Raw genomic sequence first — 20,949 nt, 5'->3', positions numbered from 1 at the left:
TGAGATTCATTTTATGAATACGATACTGCATACCTGCTTTCTTTGTTAAAAACTGTTTTGTTTTGCTTTGAGACAGCTCTCACTATGTAGTTTAGGCTGGATTTGAACTCATTATGTAGCCCAGGCTGGCCTCAAACTCAACAGTGATCCTCTAGCCTTAATTTCTCTAGCGTTGGGATTACAGGCATGTGCCACCAGGCCTAGCAAAATTACTGTTCTTTGAATATTATTGTAGTTTTTTTCCCCTTGCATTGTTTTTCTTTGAATGGTTTTAATTTCTGTAGGTGTGTGTGTTTGATAATAAAGTTATTTTTAAATTTAAAAAAAATTACTGTTCTTTACTAGAGAAAAATAATTTCCTATAATAATTTCCTATAATAATGCATAAGTATTTTCTGATAGACTTCCCTTAATTCAAGACTAAGAGAATTTTTACACATTAATTGATCATTTCCATTTCAATCAAGCCATGGCCTTTCCTTCACAAATCTTTATTTTGTCCAGTGTTATTATCATCATACTTCTAATATCACTTTATTTAAAAACACTTTTAAGTACATACCTTTGCCAATTTAGGTTTCTGGGCATATTTTGTTAAATTCAGTCTAGATAAATTTATAAATGGTCCATCAGGACTTGTAAGCATCGAAGCCTACGAGGGAAAGAAATGATACAATAGAAAATGTGAAACTTTCTCTTCAAACATAAATTGAGTTTAATGTGCATAGAGATTATAAAGGCAACATAAGTGAAAAAGAATCATTTCATGAATTCTCATGTAATTTTCCAGTATAATAGTAGAGAGTTATATGACATAAAGTCACTTGGGTAATACAGAGCTATGGGAAAGTTCACAGAACTTACCGTCCCTAGCCTGATGAATCTTCCGGATGAGCTTGTGATGGGGCGTGCTGTGTATACAGTTCTGGGTGTTCTGATGGCCTGTTCCATGGTTCCCGGCCTTCCACTCTGTGTGCCGGGCCTAAGAAAGCCAGTAATGGGTCTTCCTGCTTGAGTGATTGGCCTGTGAAGATTACAAATTGTTATGATGCAAAGAAGAGCAATTAAGAAAAGATTCTCATATCATCTGGTCAATATTTAGTGGCAGAGAGTATGAATAGAGGCATATACCTGATAGCTTGACTAGGCCCTCCGGTCTGATTAGTTCCGGGGAGTTTCAAAGATGTTCCAGGGCCTAGGAGATGATAGAAGATTCAATTCATGTATTTATTAATCTGTAAAAAGTGTCAGATAGTCTAATTTTCAGAATTGTGTTGGCTTGGTGAAAAAGACATTGATAGCAGAAAATGTATTTTAAGGAAATGTATTTGAGATTAATAATATTCAGTAAGTATCATGTTACTTATGTTATCACATTTAGTCTTCATACAAAGTCTACAAGGATAGTAGTTTTAACTTATTTAACAAAAGTTAACTGAAAGGACCAGGGATTTAGCTCAGTGGTTCCACGGCCTGCCTCGCAAGCACAAGGACCAGAGTTCGATCACTAGTACCAAAAAAAAAAAAAAGTTAACCGAAATAAGTAAAGGTCAACTTATTAGTTAAGCTCAGATTCAAATTCAAGACTAGCGGGTTCCAAAGTTCAAAATGATGATTCTATATTCATAGATGAATTGTTTTCCATATAATATCCTTCCAATAAAAGACCATTTATTAACCATATCTAGAGTTTAGATATCTTAGTTCTAAAAGAGTGAAGCAATGGGGAAGAAAGACATTTTAACAGGAAGCATATGTATCTTTTTCTAAACTTCCACTTCAAGCTTTAAAATGACTACTATCTTCTAAAACATACACGTAACTGAGAACTGTAGTAACTAGTTAGCTACCAGCAAGACCATCATATGTCATGGTAATCATCCAATACTATTTGCAACACCAAACTGGCAAGCTTAGGACGGAGCCTTTGTGACAATCCCTAGTTAGTCACACCCCAGCATATGACCTCATGACCTCACACCATGTGTCAGAGCAAATTATCTGAGATTACAACAAAGAAGTCATGTTTTCAGATGATTATTTTGCAAAAAACATCCTTTTAATACATTTCTGATGTTTAGATGCTTGCTGTGTTTACATTCCCAGATAGACAATCTTCTGGTGTATTAGATAAGCAGTTCAAGTGGAATGCATTTTTATAAAAATACTTTTAAATGTATAACAAAGCTTTTAAGGAAAATTATACGTCAATCTTACACCTTAAGTTAAAGAGAATATCATTGAATGGTGGAAAGAAATACTTTGTACTATACGGCAGAATGAAAACCATGTATTTAAGGTAATTTTTCACATATATATGTATGTATGAAAATATATATACAAACTTCACTTACATAAACTTTATATATATTTAAAGTTTAGAAAAAATACATATATATTCCTCCTATATACACAGTAGTACTTCTCCTCCTAATAGCATCCCATTAACTTAAGAATCAATACTTACGTGGAACTTGAGCAATAGCATTTTCATCCAGAATCATTTCTGCAATTCCTTCCTGATCTACATCAATTTCATCTATATATACCATTTCAGTTAGTGCTCGTGCTTTTAAAATCCAAGCTGCCTATAAACCACAGATAAATAAAATTCATATTAAAATAGCATTAGAAATACAGTACTATATAGCTATAGGAGCTAGCTAACTTTCATTTTTATTAGTTCATTTTTATTAAATGTGTTTTAATACTTTAACACATTATGCTAATTTAAAGGGCTATGTCAAAAAACTAATACCAGAAGGCAAGATCATTATCAATCAACAGACAACTAACATATCAATTACCTAGTAAACTAAAATATGGTGATTATCTGGTACTCTTCTAACATTCCATTTCATAAGTAAAAGAAGATCCTTGGAGAAATTTTTAATAGAATAATAATTTGAAAACAAACTAATAAAGCTACAACCACTGTGCTCTTTCAACCTTCCTCTTTCAGAGCTAAGACCTTATGAAGCCTTCCCTGATTCTCATCTGCTTGTCTTCTCTTAAGTCTTCTATTTATGACTCTAATCTTATGTACTTAATCATATTTGACAAATACTATGTTATTTGGGTATATGTTAGCCCTCTTTTCCTCCAGAATACAAGCTTTTTTACCTTGTTCACCTTTGAATTTTCCTTGATACCTATGGTTTTTGTACATAATAGGTATCCAAGAAATGTTAGTTGACTTAAACTAAGATCAAGTTCTCTTGATATTAAACAACTAATCAACATTGGTAACTTTGCGACCTAGTCAGAAAACCTGCTAGAGTTTGAGGAGGAAATAGAAAAGGTCATTTAGAAACCTATTCTGGAAAATAGCAGCTTTGCTTTAGACTGAGAAATTCAATGTACAGGTACACACACTTAATGCTCTCATTAAGCAAATGAAATCACTTTACTGGAAATTTTTACCTTCATGCTTCACTACAGAATAGAAGCAGAAAATGATAAAGCTCAGTGTCCTGTAGAGAATTTGGGGAGAAGGCAACTCTTGGAATAGCAGCATAGGTTTGACTCTAGAGGTTAGAGGGAGCAGTGGGAAGGGAAATTTGAGGGCATCAGCCTCAATGTAATAAGGATCTAGCTATGAAACAGGCAAAGGGGGTGAGATAGGAAAAGATGATTGTTACACAAGGTCCACAAAGTCTTCACATAATAACCCAAGGCACATTCAGTCAGTCTCTATTGATACTTGCTCATTACATAGCATCAACTAGGTTCTAAGCAGGAAATATGGTAAGATTAAAATATGGATCCTAATGTTCCTGAAAACATCAGCTAATGGGTTAAATTATAAAGCAAAGGAGCTCATGATGGGTGGGTGACAAGTGTGTGGTTGAGAACATACGTTTATAGAAATTGGAAAGTAGATATCCTTTCGTGAACTGAAGTAATTAGAATTCATATTTGTACATTTTGTAAAAAGAAAATAAAAATGCCATGCTTTTGTGTAAGTGGAAATAAAAATAGGCTGCCTCCACAATATATTTAGGTTCCTAAAGTGAAATTACATTGGGTTAGATAATTGGCTTTTTGGTTTGTACTCTTCTGGTTGAAGTTTACTGGATTTTTAGCAGATAACTTACGACAAAATGTTTCACATGTTATGTATGAATTTAACACAATTAGATGAGTACATTATGAACTCAACTAATTTGTTTGTAAAAAGAAAATCTATTCTAATTGGAAGCGCATCTGACTGTGGGAGCCACCAAAGTATAAAAACAATCTGAGGTTTTCACTCATAAAAGATCAGGAAAGATGCCATATCTATAAGCTATTCCCAGGGAAGCCATCACTGTTTTAGACTAATAGTTTAATTTTACTTCAAAGATGGATATAAACAACCCTGATTCATCATAAATCTCCACAGTGCATACTGTCCTGCAGATATCTGATAGCTTTAAATTTTCTTTGCTCAAGACTGGTGGGTAGGAAGAACTGCAGCATCTTCTGGTGAAATACTAAAACAGGACATGGCCTCCTGGTTCTTTCCCTTACCCTTACTGTGAGCCAAGTCCTGGGAATACAAAGACAGTTCTAGTTCTAACACAAAAGAATTTCAGTGTAATGGAAAAAAAAATCTAATAATAAAAATAAAAATAACTGGGCATGGTAGCTCTCACCTGTAATACCAGCTATTTGGGAGGCTAAAGCAGGAGGATGGCAAGTTTCAGGCCTGGGCAACTTAACAAGACCCTAAAACTCAAATTTAAAAGGCTGGGGAAGTAACTCAGTTGTAGAGCATTTTCCTGAAGCCCTGGGTTCAATTTCCAGTACTGAAAAAAAGAAAAGTGTTGTGAGAAGAAAGAGGAAAGGTATCCAGCTTCCTGTCAGTGGAAAGAAGGGTAGAATAGAGTAATTTGGTCCCGTGGCCATGTCAAGTGCCTAATAAAGCAAAGGTAGGCTAGCTCCAGAGCTCATGATGCTTGGAAACTCCTTAAGAGTTTAATATGACTGAAGAATCAGGTTAACTAAGGGAGCCATCAGAAGACTGGGCTGGAGAAAAAGGCAGAGACCAGATGATAAATTCAGTACGCCACAGTGAAGTATGAGGATTTTATCCTGATAATGAGCTAATGAAGCTTCAGAAGAATGATTTGGAATCTTAGTTAAACCAAGTTTTTAAAAGTGTGGTCTTATAATTAGGTATCATTTATAATTTGATTATTAATCATCTTTGCATATATTTTATTTTTAACTATTTTCAGATTCAGACTTACAGTTGAATCAATCATGCTTCTTGAATCCACCCCCCTACAAACCTCTTAAATGTTGAGGAGGTGCAAATTTTTATACATTAGGCTAAGGAAAACATAAGAAAGTGAATCCATTGTCCCTTCCCTGCCGAATGAAGAAATATTTAAGAAGTCAAATAGGAATAATTTTTACAATTCTGTAAGAAAATCTTTTTTCAAAAAGCTAAATAGATTTATATTTGTTTCAATTTTTAAAATCTAATTCTTAAGAAATAGAAATAATGAATTTTTGGTATTGAAAGATCTATAATAAGCCAGATATGGTAGTTCACATCTGTAATCCCAGCTACTCAGGAGGCTGAAGCAAGAGAGTGGCAAGTTCAAGGTCAGCCTGGCAATTTAGCAAGACTCTGTCTCAAAACAAAATTTAAAAGGCTGAGTTTAATCCCCAATATCACACACACAAAAAATCTGTAATAAGATATACTCAAACCATTATTCAATTTAAAATTTTTTCAGTGTTTGAAAAAAATTAATCTTCCTGATTTTTCTCCTAACAAAAAGTGACCTTAAAAGTCACATGCCATTGCTTGATTACGTATCAGGCTATATTCAAAGAATGACTTCTGGCAATGTGAACAATTCTTGAGATTTTTAATGAAAACAGCAGATGGTGCTTTGGCTTTAAAATGTAATATATTCTTTTTTGGCCAGGGATTTAGCTCAGTGGTTTCGCCGCCTGCTGCGCAAGCGCAAGGACCTGAGTGCAATCCCCGATACCAAAAACAACAACTAAAAAAAAAAAAAAAAAGAAAAAGGAAAAGTTTAAAAATAATAATAATAATAATAATATATTCTTTTTAAATTTTGGAGATAAACCAAGTAGGTTTTACAGTCCTAAAATCTTCTGCTGTGTTTTTTTGGTACCGGGGAATGAACTGGGGACCTTGAGCTGGCGGCACCACTGAGCTAAATCCCCCGGCCCTTCTGCCTGTTTTTTTTTTTTTTAAAGCATATTAGATTACACACAGTAATCTCAAATTGTCTCTTGAATATAAATTGTTTTACCAATATATTTAATTTAATAAATGGTAGGATCACACGGTTTGAAAAATAGTTGTCTAGGTAAGTATATCTGAGTATTTTTGTGTTGAAGTATCATAAAGTTGAAAAAAAAAGAGAAAAGGCACAGATTCACCCAATTATAACCATTATATCAATTACTTCTTTGTATCTGTGAAATATATTCCCATCTTATTCATCGACTGAGTTAAGTCTCTGGATATTACTCTTGTTAACCTGCCAGTTAACATCATGAAAATAATATTAACTTACTCATTCTAACTTTTGTGAGGTTATTTTACTTATGAAATAAACCTATGAAGAGGTAAAGGTTCTACTGGCTAGATAAAACATGTTTAAATTATTGTTTCTTTACTACAGAATGCAAACAAAGCCAGTAGTTTAAGGTATATAAGAAACAATTTTGGTGATTATTATTAGAGTAAGAATAGTCTGATCTGACTTACGCATCATGAAAATCAATAAAAATATCTGATACTCTTGACTACTCTACAGAAATGAAAATTTAAGTACAAGATACTGAATCGCTATTAAAAAGCCTCATTGCTTTTCAAGTTGTAAATGTAACCAAAAAGAAGAGACTTAACAGTGTGAATGAGGGAGGTCAGAAGAATCCATCCAGTCTTGTACCCATTTAAGTCTTTATCCAGTATATACTTAAGTCTACAGGAAGAGAATACAAAAGTAATGCTAAAAAGGTCTTCATGAAACCTCCGCACTTGTTTGAAACTTTTAAATGTCATTTACAGTTTTCCAACCATACCTATGATGCAAATTATTGGTATTTTAATCAAAATCTTCCAAAATTACTAAGAACAAAAATGTTCATTTATAATTTACATCCTTCTTGAATGACCTGTATGTGCTATACAAAAAATAAGCTTTGCCCCATAATTCAGTTTGTAAATCAAGATTACAATCCTTCAAAAGACAAATATCACCCTTTTAAAGGTTTATCACATCTTAGCCCCCTTACACTTACAGTGTTTGTTAATACTACACAGGCCTCCATAAGAGTACTCTGTAAATTGCTTTCTATTCTAAAAGGTTTGATCATTATTCATACAAACTTCACACAAGTTCAAATCATTCATTTACCCAGGGAACACTGTTCACATTCTATCTCACTTGGCAAGGCAAATATTTGTCAACACTTAAGCTCTCTAACTTTTACTCTGTGCATCCTTTTTCCTTGTTCCTAGGCCCTCTTAGCTAAAAGCTTCACTGGCCAGGGGTGCTCCTAACCAGTCCTCTTCTCTCCCAGGACTTCCTCTAGACTCAGTCCCTTATGTCTTATCCAGATAGCAGATCTCTAGCCAGGTGTCATCCATAAACAAGTTGGTTTGGCAGATGTGTCTGTCTGGCCAGTGTCCCTTCCCTCCTCACTGTGGCAAGTTCCAAGACCTTCCCAAGCAGAGTTGTGCCACCCTATTCAAGACCTACTGCCCTATCCATCAGTCTTTCTAGACACTGGTGGCTCTGCTTACTGATTCTCCAGCTCCCCTCTTAAGCCCATGGCTCCCCTCGCCTCCTTCATTCTTCTCATCCTTCTGGTTATTCTTGTTCCTTTCTATTTAAGCCCCAAGTCTTAGAACATTAGTTCTACAAGGTTATTCATAAACACAAAAGCATTGGAAACACAGTTATTTACAGAAGGTACAGAATGTCTAGTAGAGATGACTAATTTTCTAACAACTAATTATGCAGCAAATTTTCTAATCTATAGCAATAACTAAGCAGCTCAAGTAATGACTAAAGTATTCTCTAAACTACAGATTGCAACTAAACCTTTACCTGACACACTGGCAAATCAAGACCTGGTTCCTGGAAAGCATTAAGAAGGTAGTAAACATTTTTTAAGAAATGTAACTTCTAAAATAAAAGGTCTTAATGACAAACTAAGTATTTGTAGGTGAACTCAACTTATTCACTAAAAATCCAAATATTAACTTTAATCTTCTACCAAGTGGTCTCAAGAGTTCTGTGAAACTGACATAGAAGAATGCTAAATTGAAGGCAAAATTTTCTATGATCAGAAAATTCTAATTAATCTAACCTCATTCAGAGCACAAAGAGAAAGCATCTTTGTTCAATGAAGATATGCTATTTGAGAAATTAAGAATAATTTTCTAATTATACCAAAGAACTACTTCCTTAGATTCAAAGGTAAGTTCATAGTGGTTAAAACAGCCAAACTTTATAATCACTTAGAGAGGAGAATGAAAACTCAAATATAAACCCTACTATTCCACAGAAGTATAATGGAATTAGTGGCTAATAAATTTTTTTTTTTTGGTACCAGGGATCGAACTCAGGACCTTGCGCTTGCAAGGCAGGCGCTGGAACCACTGAGCTAAATCCCTGGCCCAGTGGCTAATAATTTAATGTCTGCTGAGAAATTTTTTTCCCCCTGAGAAATTTTTATAAATATGCTACAAAATATACACTAGTGTCGGGTGCCTAGTGTTCAGTACCTGAGGTTTGTCTATCAATGGAACCAACTGATTAAAATGATCAGACTTACAATAAATTCATTTATAAAACATCTACACTGGGCCGGAGATTTAGTTCAGTGGTTCCGCCGCCTGCCTCACAAGTGCAAGGTCCAGAGTTCAATCCCTGGTACCAAAAAAAACAAAACAAAAAAACCCCCCAAAAATCTACACTTATACATCTAGGCAAAGCATCTGCTGAGCACTTAATCATGTTTTTATTGGAGAAACTACTAAGAAATAGAAAAAAAGGGACCCCCAAATGCTTTTTTAGGAATATATTATCTGTGTGAGCACTGTGCAAACCATATGGTCACCGCAAAAGAACAAACCATTTACCAAGTATAATACACGGTAGGAACATGAAAATAAAAGACTAAGCAAGGCTAGGAAGTGAGGACCTCAAAGAGTGGTGTAAGGAAGATTCAACACTGAACTGAACACAAAATAGCAACTAGAGAACACATAGCAATTGGAGATATTCAAAATTATTGCACATAGAGAGGACCTGGGAAAAGTACAGATTTCCTATACACAGCCCATACCTAAGAAAACAGAGAGACATGAGAAATGAGATGGGAGATGAAAGAAGGAACCCTTCCTATTCTTTCTGTCTCCAGGTCTGTATGGTCCATTACCTCATTTGAATGTCACAAAAACCATCTGTAGGAAGCAAGTGGGTATTATTACCAATTTTACAGATAAGGAAACAAATTCAGAGATATTAAGTAATTTCTTCCAGGTCACACAAATGGTTGTGAGAACCAAAAGCTCTTTTTTTGCCAGGCTCTCTTAGAGGTTAAAAAGAAAAAAGCATTCATTGGAAATATAAGGCAGGACTGAAGAGTAAAGTTCAGAAGTGATACAACATGAGTCCAATATCAAAATGGGGAAGAGCGTTTACCAGAGGTTATTACAGACAGTGCTTGAAAAAGAAAAGAAAACAGCTAAAGGAAACAGAAGCCATTGATGATAAACAGAAGCTAGGCGTTTGTTATTCTGTGAGTGGCAGGTAGATTCCTCCAGTGACCCAAACTCAAACCAGCAGTTCAGCCTCACAGGATTCTATCCACTGATGATAGGCTTTGTAATCTCTCTGTCTTGTTCTCCTGCCCCTCGGGAATACATCTGTGACTGTAGGTGAAGTGTAGGTAGGGAAATGATGAGAAGGTCAGAAAAAAACACAAGAGGCCTAGAGAGTGGGGAAGTGCGGAGACAGCTGAGCTGTAGAGACAATGCCCTCAGAGGCTGTGAGGCCAAAACACATAAATCCTCCCAGCATCACTGACATCCGAGGTGACAAAAACATTCTGTGGGGAGAAATGCATAATTAAATAAATTATAATACAATGTGTTAAATGCTATACTCACAGTATAGAAAAAGGGTAGGTGAACTACATAGGAAAGCAGAAGACATGGGCAATAAGAATGGAACCAGAAAAGAGATTATTCTAGAAATTATCAAATGCCAATGATTTATGAACTATTTTCAGTATCATTTTTACCATCCTTTCACTGGACATTTCCCTCAGATATGCTTCCCCAACTTCCCAGGCCTTTCAAAAAAATATAAACAACAAAATCCTACATGCAAATATCTCTAGGGTGAAAGCTGTCAGAATCAAAATGGAGTCACTTGTGTCCACACCTAACCAAAAAATAGTAAAATAAATACAGGTGGGATGTTATGAAAGAGGGGATCTCACTCATACTCATATGCCAGATAACAAGAACTATCACCAAAGACTCCGGTAGACCAACTTCATTGCACAAAGCCCACTGAAATCTTTCACAGAAAATATTTCTACAAGGACATCTGTCCACTAACTGTTCCTATAATCCTGGACTAACACCATTTTTGTTACTGATCCTTGAACACCCTTGCTATTAATCCTGTGGCCAAGGATTATTTTTCAGAATAATTTATGCAATCCTCATTATTTTACCTTTACCCCATCTGTAGGTTAGCCTTGAACTCATGATCCTCCTGTCACAGCCTCCTGAGGGCTGGGATCAAAGGCATATGCCACCATTCCTGGGTTTATGCTCATGGCTTCTATAGCATGCATGATCTACATTGCAATGTTCCTGCTTATACCCCAATAAATGTCATTATTCTTCAGAACCTTTCTGTGTTAGTTTGACACAAACTATATAGAGACAATAATAGCTACCACTTTTAATCACCAACCTTGTATTAATGAAAACTCTTACACAACCCTTTGAGGTATAGATATATTACAGGTGAAAAAACTCTTAAGTTTAAGAATGGAGGTAGTATTTCAACTTAGACACTCAGGGTCAAGAGCATGCACTTGCTACATATGTGGGATAATAACAAGGACAAAGATATATACTGTAGGATATGGAGAGACCAAGTATAGGCACAGCTGAGGAAGAATCAGGATGTCTAACTTTCAAGGTAGGACAAAACTTTTTTCTTTTAAATCACTGAGGATTTCATCTTTGGGCTCTCTCAATTTTAATTTTGTGATTTAAATCAATCCACCCCGTTGGGAACCACACATTAGTTTCACTTAGTTTAGCAAATTATTTGTACAGGTTCTATTTGTACAGGTTTCAAAGCACCGGGCCTTGTCCTGAAGTCAGAAGACCTGGGCTTCTTCCTCAGGGAGCTACTCAAGACATGATCTTCATTACCATCACACACCCTTCATTATCCTCTCAAATTAAAGCAATAATATCTACTGTCTGGGATTCTTTTGAGGCCTAATAATAAAACCTTGCCTTCTTAATAATACTTTACATGTTCAAGCTCCAACACATGAAAAAAAATACTTCATTACTTTCAGACTTGTTTTACATAAACTATCATAATCAACTGTAAGGTTAATAGACAAGCACCAACCATAAATTAGTCTCCCTTTTCAGAACTCAGAACTGACTCCCAATTATCACAGATCAAATTATAAAACTTCCCTCTGAATCTCCTTCAAAGTGGCAAGAAGACCTATAAAGTAGAATGCCACCGCCTGGAACCAGCAAAAACTCATTAGCATCAACCTCAATTCACAGTTTACTTCCTTCCTCCCTCCCAAGGGTACAGCTTTCCCTTAGGCTGGTATTACTTCAGGGAATTAAATCTCCAGATATTTCTGAATGCAGCTTCCTAATTGCCACCAACATTTACTCTAGCTAATGAGTCTACCCAGCTTTACTTGGAAACCACTGAGTTGTTATTCAGAATTTAGTAATAAACGGAAGGAAAAAAATCTGTAAGAAAACAGAGAAATGGATTGATTTGGAGAGATTAGGGAGATCAAGTGACTAAGCATCCAAGTAGGAATGTAATCTGTATAATTCAGCAACAATAAAAATTCACAAAATGAATACCTGAGTATGTATAGACTCAAAAGATTAAGACTAGGTAAGTCTCCATGGTCCCAAAGAGGAAACAAATTAGATAATTGCACAAAGAGATGATTTTTTGGCTTGGAACACAAAAGCATTGTCTCGACTAACTACTAACATATAGCTCATTGGGGAGAACTGATTTCATATCTTTCATCTAAGCCAGTGGTTTTCAGCCTTTTGTCCACCCTCAAATTATTTACAATAATAGCCCTGCTTCTCTATAACATCTCTCATTATAAGTAGAGATTGGGGGAGTGAATTAGAAAATGCTCTTTGACATAGAGGTAATGCTCCTGCCCAATAATAATCTGAAAAATCTACCAGAAACCTACCCTCCCCATGAAATCATATTGTCTTTTGTTTGGTTTTGTTTTTTTGGTACCGGGGATCGAACTTGGGTCCTTGCACTTGCGGGGCAGGCGGCAGAACCACTGAGCTAAATTCCCGGCCCTCATATTGTCTTTTAAAACCCACCCCCCATAGCCTGAAAAAATCACCATGTTATGTGAAATGTTTAATTACAATGGAGCCAAAAAAAAAAATCAGCACTGGTTCTAAAGCCCTGAATCTGACATATGGAACACAAAGAACAATAATCAGATTAAGCAACTAATCAGGATGATCAACATGAACTGCAGAAGCAAGCATTCCTTCTAGGTCATATTGCTTTATGGAGGAATGATTTGACATTTCTGTCTTTCATATCTAGTAAGTATTTGGATACAATTTAAAGAACACTTTAAAAAAAAGACAATACGTCTCTTTGAATTGATTATCCTTACTACACAGTGCTTTATTTAAAAAGAGAAATTATGATAAATCAACCTGCTATCCTCTTTCTTTATTCTTAACAGATCCAAACTTTAATATCCTTCTTGCTTAGGGACCCGGCCCTCCATCTCTCAGTATTCTGTGTTCGCTCTTCCAGTACTTTTCCCATTAAAAAACATGTTATTATGTTCAACCTATCTTTGAGTTCATTTGTGGCCAAAGAAAAACATATTGCTCTAAGGAAATACGCTATTCCACAACAGTACGTTATACTACTCTGGCTACCTGGATTAGCTTGACTTTGGCAATAACCAAAATGAAATTAAACCCAACATCCTAATGCACAACACAAGGCACTAATTAAAGATTTCTGATGATACTATATCAAAATGGTATCCCTTAAAGGGGAAATAAAAGCAGATGAAGTAGTTTTAGAGACAGGCTTCATCAAGTAGGCTGATGTATCAGGACCAAAATGTTTTCTTTTTGAAGCTCCCTAGCCCAGTTTATAAGTAGATTAACAAATAACAAATCACTTTAGTGAGGTTCATATCTTTCATCTAAGCCAATGGTTTTCAGCCTTTTCTGCATAATCAAAGGGAAGAATACGATTATTAAAAAAAAAAGCTATCACTTGTTTTAGGGAAGAAAATAAAAGCAAAAATGAATCCATGTTGTACTTAACAGAAATATTTAACTTCCTTGCTCCCCTGTGTATCCAGGCTTCAGAGCAACCCATTTATACTGAAATCAGTTTGGTGATGTGGAAATATTTCAAATAGTTGGAAAGGGAAAATACTCTAAAATGTGGAAACTCAATAAATGCCCATGAGGCTAAAGAAGCATGTGAAGATAAACCAGCTAATTGTGGGACTTAGGACCATCTACTCTGCTCTGATCACATTTCTGTTAACTTTTCATAGATTGTGAATCTTTCCATCATTTAATTTCCTCCACTGCAACAATGAAAGAACCATAACAAATACCAAAGATGGTAACTACCATTAGAAACACTCTCGTAGAGCCCGGGATTTAGCTCAGTGGTGCCACTGGCTGCCTCACAAGCACAAGATCCAAAGTTCCATCCCCGGTTCCAAAAAAAAAAAAGAAAAAGAAACACTCTCTTAACCTATCCAAGTGGGGTGACACACACCTTTAATCCCAAGTATTCTGAGAGGCTGAGGCAGGAGGATCACATGTACAAACCCAGCCACGGCAACTTAGTGACTTGATGAGATCCTGTCTCAAAGTAAAATATTTTTAAAGGGGGGGGGGGGGCTGGGAATGTAGCTCAGTGTAAAAGCCCTGGATTCAAAGTCCAGTACCGTGGGGTGGAGATGGGGGGTTCTTCTGGAGCTATCCAGGCAGAATTTTCTAAACAGATCTTTCAAAACTGACTCTCAAAACAAGAAATAAACTAGAATGCCCATAATGCAATTATATTTATTTGAAAGGTAAATGTACATTTAAGAATGTACTGAGAATTAAGGCTGGTGTTGATAATTAAGGATGGGAGCAGGAGAAGATAGATTGTCCAGCAGCTAGGATGATCTTCATAAGTAGCATATATGAATAACTCTATTTAAACACATACATGAATATAACCAATACACTCATAACAACATCAACATCCTAATACAGTTTTTTTTTACCTAGTTAAGAAGAAGGCAGGATTTCCTGAAGCTTGGGGGAAATCATATTGGGTGGGTAAAAAACACAAACTGGTGCTCAGAAAAGCTTACTGTAGATTACAACACATTGTTGTAAGCTGGATCAAGGAATAACTAAGACAAGCGACTCCCACATGTGTAAATACCGAATAGTTTCTCTAGTGTGAGAAACTGAGAGTGTAATTAAGGATACACACGGATGAAATGGCCTAATAACATATTTCTCGGATTGTGTTTCCATTGCGTATCGTATGACTGTATCAAAATTTAAATTAGGCAGAAGTTTGGCTTATGTGGAGTCTGCTAACTGGAGTTTTTTTCCAGATCATTATTTGTTCAGTGTTGGTTTTGGGGACCTTTCTGAAACAAATCACATCCTCTGCTGTCTTGTTGGTGCTTGAGATGCTTTTGTAAGTTATATGGAAAAATGTTTAAGTGCTTTTCAGTTTTGTTTTGGTTGAGTTCTACTGTATTAGAATATTATTGTAGTTTTTTTCCCCTTGCATTGTTCTTCTTTTAATGGTTTTAAATTTTTGTATGTGAGTGTGTTTGATAATAAAGTTATTTAAAAAAAAAAAAGATAAGTGACTCCCTTGAACTTTTCAATAGCCCTATCCAGGTACCCAAGCCTACTTTGGTAAGATGACTTCAAATTAAAAGTCTATTCCTGGTAAAATGATACTCATTATTTTGGCAATGCTTATAATTCATCCACAAATAAGCTACTTTATCCAAACAAATAAAAATATTAGAAAGGAAAAATAATATTGTAATTTCTTCCAGATCTGGTACTGATTCTCTTAGTCCTGCTCTGATATTTATCCAAGCCAAACACAATCCCTGTTTCTAACAATAATACAGTAACAATGAATAACATTTCTATGGTACTAGGAATTACATGTTACACTGTGAAGTATTATTTCAAATCCACAAGAAATAGGACAATGGAATAGGCCAGGACCTAGCAAGATCTATTGCCATAATGGTGTTAACAGTGTTAATGGTTATCCAATACCAATAGCAGTATTTCTCAATATGATCTTATGTTTGTTTTCTTCATCATCATTATCAAAATCATACTTCCACCAAACAATCCTAATAAGTCTTAATCTTTCAAGAGAAGCACTAAGCCCTAATAGGAGCTGTACAAGAGGCCTCATAAAAGAACCCAAGCTTGTATAGCTACTAATATGAAAGGTTTTCAACAAGAACTTGGTTTTCCTATTTTTCCTAGATAAAAGGAAATGAGTTAAGATCTCTTAATCATAAAAAGTTTTACCTATTAATTTCTCTAGGTGGTCGCTCACCAAGATAACAAGAGAGATACTTGTCCTCCTGTCTTTCTAAAACAGGAAACAGGGGTCCAAAAAGATGCAGAACTAAACTACTGGCTTAGTCAAAATTAGGTAGAGTTTTTTCCTTCAGGACTTCCCGGAAGGTTTAGTCTGAGTACATAGATATGTCAAAATTACTTAAGGCTATACTAAAATCTTGAAAAAGGCATCATAGATGGAAAAATACATGGGGCAAAGTTCAGACAAAGGTCTGAAAATTGGGCCATATATATGAGTCAAAAAAGCACAGATTAGGTAAAAGGTGTGAGCTTAGTAGTTTTGTACTTTTGGACAATTTACTTCACTTTGTGCTTCAGTCTCCATTTGTTAAATAGGGAAAATAGTACCAACTCCTAAAATGGATGAGGATTAGATGAGATGACATAATAAAACACTCTGAACCAAGCTCTTAGCTATTATTTTTGTTAATTACTTTGCAAGGTTATTCTCAGCATTAGAAACGCTACATATAGCTTACAGAAGCAACATCTGGCAAGTAGCAAACACTTTATGAAAAGGTCATTGAAATAATCCCATAACGAGTCCTGATCACAATGCCTAGCACAAATGAAATCTCAATTTCCAAGTACAGTACTGAATGTAACTATGGAATCAAGACTATAGAGTCTTTATTAAACATTAACAAAAATACTGCCGCTGTGCCTGTAACATTTCCCAGTGTGAAAGAATCTCCCCAGGCTAATAAGGACATCAGACCCTTGCCCTGGGGGAAAAAAAAGAAAGAATTTATGGTCAAGTAAGTTTCCACACTATTAGAGGAATTATGTTTCTTTTCTTTGGAATTATTTAGAGCTTTTAGCATTCATCTTGAATCTCTAAGAAGGGAATCTACATTTCCCAAGTGCATTTAAGAAGGAAACTTTCTTTCACTGAACAGCTTGAGGGATGAGTGTTCTGTCAACACTGAATGGCAACTAGCCTAACTCGACAGAAAAACACATAAAGTTCTTGTAGATCACTGTTCCTTAAGCAATGTCTGGCACCATCAAAGTTCTTAACGAACTTATGTCATTACAAAGATCAATATTTTCTCACAGTTTCAAAGATATTTGATTGTGAATTTTTTAAAGCACCATCCATGTGATTATCATGCCAAGAAACACCCTTAGAAAAACGTTTGTCTGCAGGAATGTAGTCCTATTAACTAAGGTGAACTAACACAAATAGAACCTAGTTTAGCGTTACCATAATATAGGTTGTTCTGCGTATCAACAGATTATCACCTAACCATGTTCTGGAAGTTAAGGCAGAACCCATTAACTGCCTTCACAGTTAGGCCTTGATGTTTATAACTCCCCTCAATTTTCCTTTTTTGCTACCATCTCCAAGGCAACACTACTACAGGAAAAGCCAGGAAACTAGGACTGTATAGGTACATTCTGGGTTTGCTAGAAGCACTGAGAAACTGCCACAACTCTACTACCATTCTCCCTTTTTTTTCTTTGTGCCTCTTCCAGGAGATACCTGCCCATTCAAGTTATATCTCTCACATTGTTTATTAGCCTTTTCACTCACTATAAACAAATACTGTAAGTTCCTTTTTAAAATTTTTATTAGTACATGTTTGCAGTACATAATGATTACATTCCCTGAGGGGACTGGTACATGTACATAACACATTTAAATTTCCTTCTTTTTCCCCCTTCCTTCCACCCCCTTTTATTTTTCCACCTTCAGTTCATTTATTTTCTTATCAGACCTTATAAAGTTAATTATCATATAGATTGAAAAACAGATTAATAGGCCAAAGAACATATAAAGCATGAAGACAATTATACTACTTCAAGGTACACTTTTAGATACATTATAATCCAGTATGGACAATGTATGCATGTAAATTCCCTTTTAATCAATGCCAGCATTCCTTCTTTTGGGGTGATTAATCTACCCCATCCCCTCCTCCTAAAATCAGTTTCCCTTGCTCAGGTCATTTATTTAATAGCGCATGTATCCTTTCCCTATACATTCTCATTCATCTATCTTGCGTATTTGTCTCAAGCTGAACTCATGGCCCAGAATCAAAAGCTCCTTCACTCTTGTAATCTATGAGATGGGAAGATCGCACGTTTGATCCAAACTAAAAGGCAGCTATGTTAAAGGGATAGGGAGAGTCACAGATCTTTGTTTACATGTAATTTTTAAAAGAAATTAATGAAAAGAACTTGAGTCCATCCAGACTAAAGTATAAGGGAATTATTAAACCTCCTTACCAGGCTACAGTTCAGAGCCCTAACTCTGGGACACTATGGAAAAAGGATGCTTAAATTTGCAAGGCACAGAACGCCAGCCACAGCTCGATCCACGCGAATCGGCCGACCGTATAGGGAGTTTCGCCTTGGGCCTTCCTCCCCGGGCTTCCTCCCAGGAGCCTGGGATCCCTCAGAGCCCCGGGCCTCAGCGCCAAGATCCATAGGCTGACGGGGTCCAGGCTGTACCTGGTCATAAGGGGACTTCTCCAGCATCTGAGTGCACAGATCGACGCAGAGCTGGAACTTCCTGCGCCTAAAATAGCTCCAGGCCAGGAGCAGCGGCTCCATCTCCGAGCCCCTCGAGCCCATCGCGGCCCAAGACGTCCCGCCAGGGAACAGGGTCCCACCCGGAGAGGGCAGTGGGCGGAGATGCAAGCAGGCTGCGTCAGGCTCTCCCAGGCAAGGCGAGGCGGCTGGGCCTCTCCAGAGAGGTGTCCGCAGTGCGCCTGAGAACAGGAAAATGAAAACACCGCCGCGAGTGGAACTCAGCTTTAGAGTGTACCCAAAGTTGGCTGCAAAAAAATTTTGTACTTTTAAAGAATATAGATTTCGTTAATTTCGAAAAGACACCGTCGCTAACAAAGAGGTAGTGACTTAGACACCTCGCCTAGGGTCCTTCACCTTCCCCGGAGGCTTGGTTGCCTAGCAACACCATGCTCTGCTCACCCCTCCAGAAGGGAACGGAACGTCAGCATCTCTGTCCCACTCCTCTGCTTTGCTCATTCCTGCCTTTATCGCCCTTCTGACTCTAGAAACAGAAACATAGAAAGTTTCTCCAGTACTCTCCTGCCCATCAAACCCAAAACCTTAAACCCTGAAACTCTCCTGTTTCTCCAGACCTAATCTCAGAATCTCACGGAATTGTAATGGGTTTTAGAGAATGCTTGGTCCAATCATCTCATTTTACTAATGAGAAACTGAGATAGGCTCAGAGAAGACAAAATACTTACCCAAAGTCGTATGAAGTCAGAGAGTTGGGACTATAATCTGGATGACCAGGAGAAAGGGGTTTTGATATTTTCCCCAAAGTAGACGCAAGTATGCAGAAAATTAAAAAGGGGCTTTTGAAACCCCATCCCACCGCCACCCTTCTAGGAAAGAACTCTACTACTGAACTACACCCCCAGCCCTTGAGTTATTTCTTCAGGCACAATTCTGACTTACCAGTAAAGATTTACACAGTAAGAAATATTAAATACCAGTGGTTATGAAAACAGAAATGTGAGCTGGATAATTCCAGTTAGGCTTCATGGTGAATAGGGGATTTTTTTCCCTCTACCTCCTTCCCATCACAATGTGTGGGATAGGAGGGGAAAAAAGCCCAATACTGCAGAACTGACCAATCAAATATAAATCTTTATATGTAACAAATGAACTGACAACACCCTTAGAGAAGAGAAATTATTTGCAGTTTTCTCAAACAACTAATGAACCATAATGCAGACACTATATTTAATCAAGATAAATTTTATAGATATCAAAATGAAATCTAAGTTAAGAAACTAAGAAACTGATTGTAAATTTTCCTTTCCCAACCAATCCTTTTAGGAATTTTTAAATATTGGAAGTGACTAATTATCAAGATATTGAATACTACAGTTATGTTCATTATGATTAGTGCATTGTGTTTCCCTGGAAGTGACTCTAGAAATATAATCTATCAAAAGGTCCTAATGTAGTTTTTTGTGAAGATCAGGTTTTTAGGAATGTATAAGCTGTCAGTTGACAGTCAGGCTCAATATTTAACAAGGGCTTTTTGTTTTCTGAAGCAATGTAAGCAAATTCCCATGAGATTCTCCACCCTGGCTCCTTATTAGACTGATTAATTAAACTTTGTATTTTAGCAAAATTTCAGATTTACAAAGAAGTTGTAGAGATAGTACCAAATTCCCATGTACTCTTCTTGCTATTTTCCCTATTGTTAACATCTTACATTGCCTTACCATATTTGTCATCACTAAGGAACCAGCACTATTAACAGTACATTACTGTTAACAAAATGCTATAGTTTATTTGAATTTTAGTATTTTTCTTCTAATATCATTTTTTCTATTCCAGGATTTCACTCAGAGTACCACATTGCACTTTACTCATCATATCTCTTTTTCTTCCAGTACTCCATGACAGTTTTTCAGATGTTCCTTTTTTTAATGGCCTTGTGGGGTTTTGAAGAGTGCTGGCATGGTGGTTAAGATGGAGTGTCAACTTGATTGTCATCCTCCTGGGGGATTGGTGGAGCACATTTCTGGTTATGTCTGGGTGGGCCATAGAGGCATGGACTTTAGTTCTGTATATGGTCCCTCTCCATTTCTTCTATGGCACTGTTTCCTTATTCTTTTTCCTAAATACCAGGAACTAAATATCTTTTCTCCTCCATGTCCTTCTGCCATGATATTTCTTCCTTGGAGCTGTTTCTGCATCTTCTAATCTGTTCCACTGGTCCTCAAGTCTGTTTCTTTGCCAGTACCATGCTGTTTTTATCACAGTAGCTTTGTAGTATAGTTGCAAGTTGGGGATTGTGATACCCCCCGCCATGTCTCTATTACCTAGAATTGCTTTTGCTATTCTGGGTCTCTTCTTGTCCCAAATGAATTTTTGGATTGTTTTCTCAAGGTCTATGAAGTATGCTGCTGGGATGTCAATTGGAATTGCATTGAATCTGTATAGCAGTTTTGGAAGTATGGCCATTTTCACTATATTAATCCTTCCTACCCAGGAGCAGGGGATGTCTGTCCATTTTATGA

At 36.5% G+C, this 20,949-nt stretch overlaps 1 protein-coding gene across 2 annotated transcripts in view; it reads right to left on the bottom strand.

Annotated features, from left to right (window-relative positions):
- Window positions 1–18,620, bottom strand: part of Ttc8 (tetratricopeptide repeat domain 8) — a 60,027-nt gene extending 41,407 nt beyond the window's left edge. The window contains exons 1-6 of one of the 2 annotated variants that reach the window (XM_087195037.1): window positions 18,392–18,620; window positions 8,088–8,117; window positions 2,468–2,588; window positions 1,132–1,195; window positions 865–1,024; window positions 563–652 (exon numbers count right to left, since the gene is read on the bottom strand). In XM_087195037.1, coding sequence (XP_087051163.1) covers window positions 563–652; window positions 865–1,024; window positions 1,132–1,195; window positions 2,468–2,588; window positions 8,088–8,117; window positions 18,392–18,514 — 588 coding nt within the window. In that variant the 5' untranslated portion in view covers window positions 18,515–18,620. The remainder of the gene's footprint in view (window positions 1–562; window positions 653–864; window positions 1,025–1,131; window positions 1,196–2,467; window positions 2,589–8,087; window positions 8,118–18,391) is intronic. The other variant, NM_001310243.1, reaches the window with a different exon arrangement.
- Between the last annotated feature and the right edge of the window lie 2,329 nt (window positions 18,621–20,949).

The sequence above is a fragment of the Heterocephalus glaber genome, unplaced genomic scaffold (assembly GCF_053883595.1).
Source record: "Heterocephalus glaber isolate CG9 unplaced genomic scaffold, H.glaber_assembly_v1.0 deba00001608, whole genome shotgun sequence".
Taxonomy (NCBI): domain Eukaryota; kingdom Metazoa; phylum Chordata; class Mammalia; order Rodentia; family Bathyergidae; genus Heterocephalus; species Heterocephalus glaber.
The sequence above is the reverse complement of the archived record's forward strand: the minus strand, read 5'-3'. Positions and strand labels throughout refer to the sequence as shown.